This window comes from Larimichthys crocea, chromosome XXIV, assembly GCF_000972845.2.
Source record: "Larimichthys crocea isolate SSNF chromosome XXIV, L_crocea_2.0, whole genome shotgun sequence".
In the NCBI taxonomy this organism is placed as follows: Eukaryota; Metazoa; Chordata; class Actinopteri; family Sciaenidae; genus Larimichthys; species Larimichthys crocea.
In genome coordinates, this window is record NC_040034.1 from 14,220,204 (window position 1) to 14,234,516 (window position 14,313).

Here is a 14,313-nt window from a genome sequence, read left to right on the forward strand (position 1 = left end):
GCCATTTTGACATGAAATAGTTGGATCAATGGCGGTGTTACCAATGATACTAACTAAGGCTCCGTTCCATTCAGGTCAAACAGAGTCAGGGTCACTGGAAAGTCTCTGCTGAACCGTAAGTATTATCTTTGGAAACACCTGCCTTGACCCTACTATTTCATGTCAAAATGGCTGCTTTGAAAATGGTCTATTACTGCACATTTCTCAGCAGTCACTTATATATTTTGTTGGGCATGAGTTTGCCAAACTATGAAAGCCCTAAGCAGTCATGCGTTTATACATTTTATTTCTTCCATTTTCTCATAATAATGAGTTAATATATTTTCTTGAGATTACGGGATCATTTTCTCAAGATCTCGAGATTACTTTTTTCCCCCAAGATAACAACATAATTAATTTGAGATCTCACAATAATGAGTCAAATATGATAGGCCTGAGGGTTCCATCACACGTGATGTCATGCTGTAGGTGACCTGATGTTGACTCATGGATGTGAAGCACTGAAACACTCGTTTCCTGCAACAATTTAATATGCTAATATCCTTTTGATTCTTTGAGGCTTCGTATTAATTATGCTGTTATCCTGGTGTTATAAGAGTAACGTAGTTCCCTTGGGGCATAGAGCAGTGTGTAAAGCGTGTGTGTGTGGTCAAGCGAGAGTGAATGTGTGTCTACGACAACAGAGCAGGTTAACGGTAGAAGTTTAAAATGAAAAGGCTAAAGTGTCTCAAGGTCAACTCCAGAGCTCCCGTGCGTCATTTCACCACTGTGGGAAGTTAAAGGGAATTAACCCCGAGGTCGATACAGCCCAGGAGGACGACATCTCCTCTGTGCTACCCGACCATAAAGGTTAACACTGGGAACAAAGTCCTGTTATATCTAAACCTCGAGAAAATTATGATCTTGAGAAAACAAATAAAATTAACTCATTATCATGAGAAAAACGAAGGATATAAAATGTATGAATGCATGACCACTTAGTGCTTCCATACAAAGCAGCATTACTGGATGCTGTTACATTCAGTGTCCACCAGACGGCGGCTCTGTTCCAGGAGTGGCAGATTATCCTGCAGACTGCAGCACCTCAAAACAAAGACATATTAGGAAAACCAAAATCACTTTCAGACACAAAATATTTTATTTGAAGCACTTAGTTCTGACTGATATACATTATCCAACAGCTAATGTGTTAGCCCACTCCATATACCTTGAACAAGAAGCCATTGCTTAGCATTGCATTACTTTACTGTCCATCACAGCAGCAGATCCAAAACTACCAAATCCATACAAAAAATTCACAAAAATACAGATGCCAGCCAGCAAAATATCAAAACCACATCCATTTTGTCCTTATCACATTGACTGCTTGGAGACATTTCTACAAACGTTATCAAAAGCTTGTTTGTTCCAAGAATATATCAGCGTTAGCTTCCATACAAAAGTCCCACCGTGTTATTGCAGCAGCAAACAAATACTGTGAAACGTCTAAAAAAAGGAAATTTATAGCAAAACTGGTATTAATGTGCAGTGAGGCAATAAGAACATGGTTTATTAGTGTCATGACAGCAGGATAACTTGTTTGTGGAAGCAGTAAGGGCCGTGCCTGACCATGCTGCAGCATTGTAGTATCTGATTTAACCTTTGACCTAAAGCATGGCCAGCCCTAGTCAGTGAAGAAACCTGCTAACAGTTGAACATGAGTATGTTGCTGTTTTCTTAAACACATACAGCAGGGACAGAGAGATAAGAGATGAATCTTGTGTTATTGTGAATGGCTGTGTTTCCCTTAACTTCCTAGAAAGTACTTGTTAGCAGCAAACATATGATGGCCTTCCTCTTACAAAAACAAATATTGCTTTAGTTTTTTAAACTCAACCGGTGAGGTCAGAGGAGCACTTTTTATAGGCAACAAAAGACGTAGAAGTCACCTTTAATAGATTTATTTTAGCCTGACTGAATTGTTATGTGTCTTTGGCAAATAAAAAAGTCCCTGTGAGTATGCACTTGGACCATTAGCAGAGTAGTGTGTTCTGGGTCTAAAAATAAATGTTATTTATGTACTTTTAAACCTAAGTCAAGAGCCTCTTCTTTTATATTTCAGGCCAGAATTGTTTAGCTTCTTGGGGATACAGAGTTAAAATGTGGAATTTACTTCAGTAGGTACAACATGCTTTGATTTACATCTTTAATTCAAGGCAGTGCCGACGAGGGTTCAAGGTAGAGCTGCACTCATCAGTCGATTACTTGATCGATAAAACAATTGGAAATCACTTTGATTGATAATTTTTCCTGCAAAAAAGCCAGTTTTCTTAAATTTAAGCATTCAAGGCTTTCCTTTATAATATACAGAATAGTAAATTTGATTTCTTTGGCTTTTGGTCATATAAAACAAGACAAGTGCATACATCTCCTTGAGGTGTGGGCAATTATAACAGTTTTTCATTATTATCTGACATTGTATTGATCAAATGAATCCCAAAAATAATCATGAGTTAATCATGAGTTGCAGCCCTAGTTTGAGGATTACTGTATTCCCTCGAAGTCAGATTCTCATTATAGTAACTAATTAGTAGCACAGCATTACAGCAGACCCACCTGTATATTCTGTCTCATTTGCATAGAACCTGTGTTGCGTCGTTCATAAAGCGCACTACAACTTCTTCCATTCTTTTTGTCCCACGATTTTCAACACTTGTTTTTGTTACCAATGTCACCAGTGACCTAGTTAATATGTCCTATGTAATATTTATTCTAACTACAAAAGTGCACCAAACCAAACTGAACACAGGAAGTACACAAAATCACCTAGAGTCACGGTCATCATGTCATTATCTACAGTGGGGTAAAAATATTGTTGCATTCATTCAACACTAAAAAAAAAAAAAAAAAAAATCCTTTTAAGGCTTAACCCTGCGGACACATTGAATTGCCATGCAAGTAAACACATTCCATTGCAAGCAGGCAATGAGACACAGAGATAGAAAGCTGACATTGAAGAGTGTATATAAGGTCTTCTGCTTATTTTCAGTTTTGCTGTCAGTTTTATTCTGGATCACACACACTATGTAACTTTTTCAGGCTTTTCAGGCAAAGTGAGAACAAAAGGAAAAAGAATGCCTTTTGCCTCCAGAGGTGCCCTCAGCGGCTCCTCAACAAAGTAGGCGTTCTCCTCCTCCACTACAAACTGAAGAGTCTGGCTTTTGTTCACACAGTAGATGCAGTTCCCGATGACAGCACACCTGAAGGGTAAATGACTTCCAAGCCTCTGCGATGCGCAATCATGCCACATTTTCACTATGGTGTTGTACTTGAACACGGTGATCCCATGCTCGCGGTTGACGTCAAAGCGGTAAATGAAGCTTTTGAAAGCCACCATGTCGGTGGACTTCTTCCTGCTGTTGTTGTAGGGACACTCCTGCCACTCGTCCCTCTTGGGGTCGTACTTAAGAAGGCGGTAGAAGAGCGAGCCTCCTGAAACGTAAAGTTCTCCGCTGCAGGTTGTGGCTTCATGGGCCACTGCGAAGGCTCCCTTGGGCAAGGGGGCCACCGTGGTCCAACGGTCCATGCGAGGGTCATATTTTTCTACTGTAAACAAACATTCTCCTCCAATGGCGTACAAGTATCCATCCATAGACACAAGCTTTAGCTGGGCACGAGCTTGGATCAGAGGTCTGACCTCAGCCCATTGGTTGGTTATGGGATTGTAACAGAAGACCTTGTCTGAAACCTTGCCTTTGTCCCCGTAGCCCTTTATTCCCCCAGCCACAAACAGGTAGTTATACATGGTGCACATCCCGCACCCTTTAGTGTTTATGTCTTCAGGCATCGCAGTCAAAGGTCTCCAGTCATTTGCTGCTTCATTAAAGTTGTAAATCATATGATTCTCCTCCAAGGACCCAACCGACAATGGGCTCTGTGGTCGGCTGCCACAGCGGCTCGGAGGTCGACTCCCAACGCGATCGAACACATCGTTTATTTCTGCTACCATCAGAGTCTTCCTCCCATCCATTCTCTTCTTCAGGATTAGATCCCGCTCAGATCCGGTCAAACGCCCGTACACAGCGGGGTCTTTGAGGATCTGGAGGAAGTTGTCGCTCATAAATCCGTAGGCAGTCTCCTTCAGTTCACTCAGTCGCTGCTTTTTGGCGATGGTCAGAATCTCGTAGCAGTTCTCTGCGGTGATTTGTGCAGACATGGAGTCCATGGCTGCCTGGACGGCACAGGGGATCTGGAGGATTTTAGCCCCAGTGATGACATCTACAACATTGTTCTTGGAAACATTCATTTTAGAAGTGTAAACATAGTCTATCAATGTAGACAAAGTCTTGTAACTCACGCCCTTCACTTTAAGGATGTCTCGTGACAGACGTGCTTTGAAGTAGTCACTCTTCTCTGCCAGGACAGACTTGTGAGCGTTGATCGTCTGCCCACCGACTTCGATGACTAAATCGGGCTCTTTTTTAGACTGTGCATTTTCAGCTTCCTGGCTGCTGTCCCTGGGCTCGAGGTTCGATTTAAGGACCGACCAATCAGTTTCCTGTTTGGCTTGGCTAGGCAAGCATACGGAGGAATCTGCATTGTAAGACATTTTAGCTCTGGCGCCATTGTGGATTTCACCGCTTGCACAATTTTGTTGCGTGCCAGCAATGTGATTGGACACAGTAGAGCCAGCGTGAAGAGGAAGATCCTGAGATCCCTTAACACTGGAGAGTTGAAACTTATCAGCTCTTGGGATGTACGAGCCGTTACCTTTCTGCTGATCGACATGGTTGTTCTCCATCAGTCTTCCATCCAACAGGTATTCCTTCTCAAACACCGGAGGGGGGCTGAAATCCTGCTCATCCTGCAGGAATCCTTGGACATAACCTGGACATATTTTCCCATCTTTGTCAGAAGGCGTGACAAGGTCAGGGTTCACGGCGTGGAGGATGACATCAGCCTCCACAGTGATAGCCCCTCCTCCCTGCCTGTAGCCCTCGTCCATCTTGACGTACTCACTGGTGATGACAGACAGTGTCTTCACCAAGCATGCTGAGTGGATGGACAAACTTGTGACTGTACTTCTGTCCCTTCACCTACATGGGGAAGGAAACAAAGAGGGAATTTAACCAAGGAGAAAAAACGAGCCTTGAAGCTGCAAATACTTCTGTATTCTCTAAGGGGCGCCCGTTCTCTAATAAAAACGTGAAATTTAAAGGAAAATATTACTTTGTGCTGCCATTGCCAACTATGCTGTGTAATACACTCCTGCATGAACGTGTCATTGGTTCAGTCAAAGCAGCAGCAGCAGCAACGTTTTATGTGCATGCACAGCTTAAAGAAACGGAACATGCAGCTTCTTGTGGCTGTAAACTGCATGACCTACTACAATAATCACCCTGACTGTCCATTATTTCTGGTAATCTGGAGGTATTGAGAGCGCAGGCGCAAATGGTGTTGCTCGGATGGAGGAATTAATCTCTGATATGAGTGAGGAAAGGGCGTCTCGTTAATTATATTAAAACTCTTGTGTCTTTGTCTGACACATAATGTCGGACAAACACTGAGAAATGTTGAACCATTCAGTTAGATCAAGAAGGAGTAGAGAGGATTTCATCAATGTACAATCAACAAATATGGATCTATGTATATTGTCAGTGTGTTGTGACCTACCTGCGTTTCCTGGCTGTGATCAAACCAGCAGATTTCCTTGCCAGTCCCTCCACAAAGCTCAGTTACGTAAGGCAATCGCAATCCTGATGAACCAGCCAGGCTGTGTGTGTGTGTGTGTGTGTGTGTGTGCGCTTCCCTTTCACCGACTGTCCCAGCACCTTAATCCGGATCCGTTCACCCCTTTCTCCCCCTTCTCAACTGTTGTCTCATCCGAAGAAACCTCGTCTAGGATCAGAAGCGGGGACGACGATCAAAAACACTCGCACCTCCTTCAGATCAGCGTCGCAAAGTGATTTCCTCCGGTTGAAGTGTGGAGAGCTGCTGCGCACCTTATTTATTCTTATTTATTATTATTATAGTTATCCCTCCTCCAGGAGACTGGCGGAGGAGACGCTCGCTCTCGGACCTGTCAGGACTGTGATTTTTGTTGTCTTTTATTTTTACAGTTGACTACAGTGAGGCGGTTATCATTGATTTAAACCACGCCCCCTCCAGGCGGTATTAACCCTACACTCCACAGCAGGAGCGCGAGGAGGCTCCCATCTGTTGTGCGCGAGAGGGACGCATCCAAGAGATGCCACATTCCTTTACGCACCATCCCTGTCCTGGGTACCACGACGGGTTAGAGGTGGATGTGGATCATCCCTCCCATGATAACACATATCATCAAACTCACTGTATTAATAACGTATGAGTTATCAGATGAGTTTTATATAACAGCAACACTATTTAAAAGATAAGATAAGATAAGATAATACTTTATTGATCCCACAACGGGGAAATTCACTTGTTAACAGCAGCGACAAAATAGAAACCAAGGAGGGAAACACAAGTGTACATATTTACAAAAAAATCAAAAATAATAATTAATACAAAAAAATCAATACATATTTCTTTCATCGAGGCATTCCACCTGTTTGTGCATGATACAGTTTATCATCATCTAACAGGAGGCCTAATGCTCAGGAAATATGAGTCAAACACTTTTCATTTGGAAATGATCCAACAACTCCTACAAAGCGATACAGCCTGAACCAGTCAAGACGCAGCACACATACTGTATATATCTGTGTAGTAAAAGAAAGCAGTTGTATTCAGTCAGTGTTAGTCCATAGGCACTCAAGTCCAGCATGGAGAGGTGCTAGAACACCTCCTGGGCACAGGCCAAGGTGCTTTTGAACAAGGTATACTCTCAACATCCCTCAACATATGCATGTCTATAAGCTCTTTGTGTGTGTTGGGTTGTATTTATCTATATATGTAAACATCCGTCCATTATCTGTAACCGCTTATCCTCATCAGGGTCACGGTGGGGCTGGAGCCTATCCCAGCTGACATTGGGCGAGAGGCAGGGTACACCCTGGACAAGTTGCCAGCTTATCGCAGGGCACATGGAAACAAACTACCATTCACACTCACATTCACGCCTACAGCCAATTTAGAGTCACCAATTAACCTATTAAGCGCATGTCTTTGGACTGTGGGTGCCCAGAGAGAACCCACACAGACACAGGGAAAACATGCAAACTCTATACAGAAAGGCCCCAGCTGAGGTGTGAACCAGGAACCATCTTGCTGTGAGGCGACAGTGCTAACACACTGCATCACCATGCCACCTATATATGTAAACACTGAGTAGAAAAAGAATTTCCCTTTTGAAAAGTTAGTCTTGAACCCTAGATTTGGAAATGTTATGAGTAAGGAGGCACCCAAAGGCGCATGAACTCATCACGTGAAAAAGCCTGATTAGAAATAGCACAACCTCACAGGGCAGCAAACGTTTTTATCCAGGGTCCTTAACCTCTCCACTGTGGAGACGGCGCGTCTTAACAACTGGCCTTCAGATATAAAAATAGAGGGGAGCCACTGCAAGGGCATCACACAACTATCAGCCGTGTGAGATTAGAGGGTATTCAGCTGGGAGGTTTTAATGCCAGATATTCTGAGAACAAAGACTCGCCGGAGACCGATATACACAAAATCAGTGGTCTCTATGGAAACCTCAGGGTCAGATGGAAAACAAAAGACTTCCAGTTGCAAAGCTGCCTTGATATGGGACCAATGACAACACCCAGCCAGACAAACTGCATTACATGATTGGCACGGTCAGAGTTAGGCGTTGCTGTGTTTTACTTTTAGTTAATAAATACAAGCCAGTATTCATTTACAGAAGTTAAATATTATCTTTCAAGTTAGCCTCCTCCTCCCCAAAAAAATCAAATCAAGTAATATTTGGGACAAGCTTGTGATGCTGTGAAGTGTAGCTTTAGGTAGACCACCAGTTTGAAATCATGTGTTTTTGTTGGAACTGATAATGGAGTGAAACATGGTTGTGCAACAGTGGATGTGGGCGTTACAAGAGAGATAAAGTCTTAACCTCGCTCTGTTCGGCAGCAGTAGAAATGAGCATTGAAATCCCGGAAGAGCTGTATCAGGCTGAGTTCCTGTGGCCCCTCAGGCGCATTGCTAGTCCCAGCATGAACTGATGGCTGCACACAAGCAGAGCAGGAGTACGAAGAAGTATGATGATAGTTGAGAAAAATAGGCACGCTAAGTGTTTTCATCCTTTATGTTTTGAATATGACTTAATTCTATTAGCTTTGATCACTAACTGGTGCTTCACCGTAGTGTCAACTCTTTTGAATTATTTTGTTTAGCTGGAAATTTGTCAAAACTGTAGAAAAGTTGCCACAAAGATGATGCAATTTTTCCCAGAAAGAGAATTTAATATGCTGGATAAAACTCACAGAAATGCATGCATGCTTTGAAAAATGAAGCTCACAAGGTTTGCTCAATAAAACAGTTTATGATTTTGTTAATACATGTAACAGAAGTACATACAAAATGTGACAAAAGTATAAAGCTGTTTGTCTTATTTTTTTATTTTTATTTTTTTTAAATATCCTCATGTGAGACACAAAAATGCAATAGGGGGGGAAAAAATCTCTCCAGGTGATAATTACTCTTTAATTCCTTTATGAATAGAAAACCTGGCCAGCCAGGGATTCTCATCAAGCCATCCCGAACTAATTCAGTTATCAAAATTTCACCTTTTTAATCCCTTTTCGCTGTTAACAGAATAGTAGGAGCAGCGGACGAGCTCAATAGTTCAATAGTAAAAGGATTTGATTCCATATAAACACAGAAACGTTCTCTGACCATAAAACTCATACAAATGTAATCCTGAGTTGTCATACTTCATATTTACAACTCTGGCCTTGACAGATGATCTCAAATGTGGCCAAAACCTAATCCTAATCTTGATTTAAAAAAAAACTTTTATGTAACAGATTCAAAGCCCCATCGTTACCTTACACGCCTTTCTCGCTTCTTCTCAACACTGATTTAAATACTGCAGTCCTATACAGTAAGCTGGTATGGCACAAACACTGGAGAGTTATGTATTAACCATGTTACAGAACAACAACCAACTTTATCAGAGGGTGAAAGTAAAGACCTTTCAGTGTTTTTAAATACAATATATCCTTTGATTGGTCTGTAGGGTGCTCTTTGTGCTGTCAAGCATCATGATTGAGTGGTTACATTGATCCTTTGTTTTTTTATGGTAGGATACATCATTAGAAACAACATCAGAGTATTGTGGAAGAAGCTTAATGCGCTTCTGGTTTCAATAAGACATTTAGTTGTTTTTATTGATCCCAAATGTTCTGTGAAGTGTATCAACAGATCCTCCTGTGACAGTTATGTGCAGCACTTCTCTTTAATCCTGAAAAGAGACAGAGAATACAGGTAAGATCCTTATTCAGATATTCAGGTATGAAATTCAATCTTCTACTGGTGGCTGTTGAAATGTCAAGCCTACCAAGGTGCTTTTGGTGTCACATGTTCAGTAACGGGATCTGCCAGATCATGATGGTAGAGGTGGTGTCCTCGTGGCGAGACTGTTTGGTCTTTTTGTTGACCTTGCGGTGTCCCAGACCTCCAGACACCACCAGCAAAGAGCTGACATCCACCTTGCTGGCCCGGCGGCCCTTCTGGTGATGGGCCGGATCATGAAGCACGTCGTAAAGGGCCCCGTCCTCTGGCCCATGCTCCAAAGAGCCCTGCGATGGAGCTAGGGAGCCACAGGATGAGGACAGGGAGTCCTGGAGAGCCATGGTGGTACAGCCTGCCTCTCCCAACCACACACCCCGACCCTGAGGGGGAGTCAGGGCTGAATCTGAAGGTGGCTGCGTGTTCTCTCCATCATCTGTCTCCGTTGGCTGGACTAAGGTGGAAGAAGTGGATGATGGCAGGGCAGAGGGTCGGTTACACACCGCAGCAGCCACGGTGAGGAACTTGACAGGTCCATTGTGAGCGTGTAAGGACACCATCCCCCGACCTGACAACACGTACAGCCACTTTAATATCATCGAAACAATATATATATATATATATATATATATATATATATATATATTACCAGAATACATATCTGATCATTCAACACTTCTAAATTTTGAAAGTAACTCTCCAATTATTTTTTTGTGTTAGTTGTCCTAGCAACTGTTTTGATGATTGATAACTAGATAATTGATAACAGCCCTATTTACATTCCAATGTTATGTAGATATGTAGTGATAAAGCAGTTATTTGATTCATCAATTGGTTGATCAGCAGAAAACAATTTTGATAAAAGCAAAAATACTCTAAGTAATTTGTGTAACAAAAACATTTCCCCACATTTTACATCATAATATGAACATGTAATATTAATAATATTCTAAATTTCAGTCTGGTGAATAATCATAGACTAATTAATAATGGCAATAATCCTTAGTTGCAAGCCTATATGTATAAGTATATTATATATAACATAATATAGGATAGAGGTTTCGGTGTTACCTGTGACTTTGGGGATCCCCTGCAGTCTGGGGACAGAGAGGGCCACAGTCACCCCCAGGTTGGTCCCTACCAGCAGCAGACCATGACAGACCAGCAGACTGCTCACAGACACTCTCTGGTTCCCTGTGGACAAAAAACAAACAAACACAACATTGGTTTAATCATGCTTTTATTAATTTCAGTTAGAAATATTGAGAGAAGCAGCTGGTGACTGTTTTCTTGGCAAACATATTCTCCCACCCTGAGTGATTTACAGATCAAGCATGACTGGTCAGACCTCAAAAAGATGCATCATGAACGCTCGTGAACAATAAAGGAAAAAAGAAAAAAAAAAATCTAAAAAAAAAGAGCACAGTTAATGGACCACTTGAATATGGTGTGATGCGTGGGAGGGAGAGGGTGTATCTTTTTTCATGAGTGGGGACATTTCTGCAGCAACAACGGTTATTTGTCTCCAGGGCAACGTAAAAGAGGAGGCCGGGATAAAAAACCAACTCTTTTCAAGTGTCTGAACACAGAAAAATGCCCCATTATGGTCGACTTCGAGTCAAACAAACAAACACAAAAGTGTTATGCAACAGAATGAGTGAAGCGTAATGCTGTAATTAAGCAAGGAGCTCTGCCTCTGTGGCAGTTACAACAGGACAATCTGACCTGACCTTTTCCCTTCAGCTCTGGTCAGAAAAAATCACTGTGATGCCACTTTGGACTGTAAATGCTCTGATTGTTGAGTTAACGCCACCTTTCAGTAATCATGGCAATAAAGTCAGGCTTGCCGTATCTGGTGACTTATTATATGGAATTTGGCTTTCATTTCTGGCCGTCCCCACACGGGAGCCTTGTCAGAAATGAGCTGTGCAACAAACAGTAACTAGTCGGACATTTTTATCATCGTTTTTTTTTTTTTATGATTGTAACAAGAATCTGGGGTTTTGCAAAAACAGTCTTTTCAGTCCTGCGATGTGGGAGGCGAGACTGCCATGAGTCATTACTGCTATAACAGCTTGACTTGAATTTCCTCCCTCAAAGTAATCCTCTTGGGCTTTAGGAAAAATTACTCCCAGTCTCTCTGCCTGACCCCCCTCACTAGAGCTGACCCCTTGCATTGGGCACACACACGCCACACTTCCAGGAATAATGCCAGATAGGCAGGTAGGTACAGTTGAAGACCGGGACCTGAGTCCTGACCACATGTGCTTCTAATGAGGGCCCAGAGTTAGCAGAAATGCACAGACTGCTGGTTGGGGGCCTTGCTCAACTTCCTCTTTTCATAATATTTGGAGTTCCCCACCCAGATGGTGAACTAAAATAAACCCAGAATGAACGTTAACACGGTCCAACTCCAAGCCCTGATCCTATACCAGAACACCGCTTTGATCTGCACTTAGTCCTGACAACCAACAGCAGGAGGGAGGAGCAAATCCCAAACATTACAATAATACACCACAGTACATCAGCCAATCCGTTAATCTGTCTTGAAATACCTTGGATCCACACGATGTGAGTAACTGAGCTTTGGGTTTTAAATTTTATATACTAAATGATACAAACGCAAATTTTAGCAATTGATTGATTGATGACTGAGTAAAGTTTAGCTACACTGAAAAAGCTGGCATGTTAGTTTCTCTTTGAGAGGATATACTTCAGTGCAGCAGTGCTTTGAGCTAAACGCTAATAACAAAAGTTGGCATGCTGATGTTTAGCAGGTTTAAACTTTTAATTTAGAATGTTAGCATGGTAACGTTAACGCTCATTGGGGGATTGGACGGTCACCAAAGTGAAATCACTAAAAAAATGTTAAAACGTCAACCTCATGAGAGATCACCAAAGTCAGAGGGCTTCATCCCATAAGGATCATCAATGTCTGTATAGAATGATTCACTAGTTGCTGAGGTAGTTCAGTCTGCATCAAATTTGTGGACTGACCTGACTGGCATAGAGCCATGCCATAAAAAATAAGAATAAATACCTCACTGATCATGATCAATCAACTGCATTTCCATGTCTACTTTTCTGAAGAGATTAGATTAACGTTAACTGGAGCAGCTCAGTTTCACATAGCTACAGTACGTGATCCTATCGGTTCTTGTGTCTCTGAAGGGAGTGGATGTTCATTCAGGCTTAAGTGTCTTATCCATGTTAGGATGCATGCAACAATGGTGGTGTATAAACAAACAAAGAAGAGCTGGAGGTGTTATTTACTGCCCGCCTCCCCCACCCTCCGATGTTTGTCTCCCATTAGGCCACGCATGGCTGAATATTTAGGTCACAGAGCAGCAGACAAAGGCAGACTAGACCCTTAGCACAGCCAGCCACCATCCTCTGAGACATCATCATGGTACAGTCTGCTTTGATGGAGGACTACTTCTTTCAGAAGTGCTTAATGAGAACTTATTAAGACAATGTTCTCTTTTATGAAATTTGATCTTTATTTACACTTACACTTTACCTTATTTAACAGCTTTTGAAATATTTGGAAATAAGATTAAGTGGAACCAGAGGTTCAATAAAACAAACTAGTGTGTTCAAATTATCACTCAATCAAACACTAACAGCACTAAATTACTCTAAAACATGAGCTGCACAGGATTCCTTAACAAACACTAGCTATGAGTTAGAGTGAAAATTGCTGCTATTATCGCTCATTAGCCTGCTGTCTGTTTTAGCGCCTGGATAAGGAACTCCTGTCTGTGATGACGAGAGTTAGCAGAATTGCTCCAACGTGCATGAACACGAGTAGGATAACCCCACCTGGAGCACCTCCTGCATTTCAACACTGCACCATTTATAAAGCCATTCACACTGAAGACAACGCCCTGTATCTCAGATTGTGAGCATGACTGTGTGTTCTGTACACAAGCCAAAAATGCATTAGGAGTTGTAATGTAATAACGTGGACTTTCCCGCAGAAATCTGAGATCAAATATCAGCACAGTGTCATTACATGTCATTTTCTGATAAGCTGATATTAGTTTTAGCCTGTGTCACAGTAAATGTACATTAATGGAGCACTGAATTGCAGAAGAAAGACCCATCACTCTTTTGCTTCTAACACATCGATTGTAGGCAGTCCCTCCTGTCCAAACAGTTTGGCTGGCAGTTCCAATTACATCAGAGTTTGTGCAGAAACAGCACATTTTTTTGGTCTCATTGTGTTTCACAGCAACAGCCAATGCCACTGTGGAGAATTCTGGAAAAGCACAGATCGCAACAGAGCGGCTTGCTTCGTTTAGATCACAAACTGTAGATTTAAACTCTGTGAAAAACGTTTGATTTCCATGCTGACTGACAGTCCAGCGACCCAATACTATTATCAGAGGAAGTGAGCTCTTAATGGCGAGGCCCAGAAGATGAAAGCTGTGTGGTGGTCTGTCTCAGAACCAGCTTCCTCTGCGGTTGCATGGATCCTATTAGCCAATATGGGCAGCAAGGTCCCAAAGCAGGCTGCTTTTATCATTCACATCTGTCTGAAAGAGGCCTTCCTCTTCTAACTCTAAACACTGGGCATCACAGGAAGATTCTCCCACAGTATCGAGTGAGGGTGGTGACTCCCAGCAGTTGGTCATCTCTTACATTTTTACACACAGAACATGAGTTGTTTTAAATGTAGTGTTTCTCCTGTTCATAATCCTCTGCAGTCAGAAGCATGCCGGTACAGAAATGCTCTTAATCACTGTCCACACTGAACAACTTGTAGCCATGGATACGAGAAGCTGTGAGTGGATGGTTCTCTCTCGCAGATTGTTTCAGAGCCTTCACAGAACTGGCTTCTGTCTTCATGGCCACTCTAACAGCTAAGTGACATTTAAAACAATC

General features: G+C 42.2%; 2 protein-coding genes across 5 annotated transcripts in view; both read right to left on the reverse strand.

The window, feature by feature from the left end:
* Positions 1–1,115: 1,115 nt before the first annotated feature.
* On the reverse strand, positions 1,116–6,097 carry kbtbd11 (kelch repeat and BTB (POZ) domain containing 11). The gene is made up of 2 exons (XM_010738071.3): positions 5,653–6,097; positions 1,116–5,075 (listed from the first exon to the last, which is right to left on the reverse strand). Exon 2 carries the CDS (start codon positions 4,982–4,984, stop codon positions 3,062–3,064), a length of 1,923 nt encoding a protein of 640 aa, XP_010736373.2. The 5' UTR covers positions 4,985–5,075; positions 5,653–6,097; the 3' UTR covers positions 1,116–3,061.
* Positions 6,098–8,438: 2,341 nt separating this feature from the next.
* Positions 8,439–14,313, reverse strand: part of arhgef10 (Rho guanine nucleotide exchange factor (GEF) 10) — a 46,302-nt gene continuing 40,427 nt past the window's right edge. For all 4 annotated transcript variants that reach the window (XM_027274904.1, XM_019262137.2, XM_027274903.1 and 1 more), the window contains 3 exons: positions 10,498–10,620; positions 9,476–9,994; positions 8,439–9,379 (listed from right to left, as the gene is read on the reverse strand). In XM_027274904.1, the coding sequence (XP_027130705.1) occupies positions 9,492–9,994; positions 10,498–10,620 (626 nt within the window). In that variant the 3' untranslated portion in view covers positions 8,439–9,379; positions 9,476–9,491. The remainder of the gene's footprint in view (positions 9,380–9,475; positions 9,995–10,497; positions 10,621–14,313) is intronic.

What these genes read in the sequence shown, in the direction of transcription:
- kbtbd11 (XM_010738071.3), bottom strand. Translation starts at nt 4,984, where the DNA reads ATGGACGAGGGCTACAGGCAGGGAGGAGGGGCTATCACTGTGGAGGCT.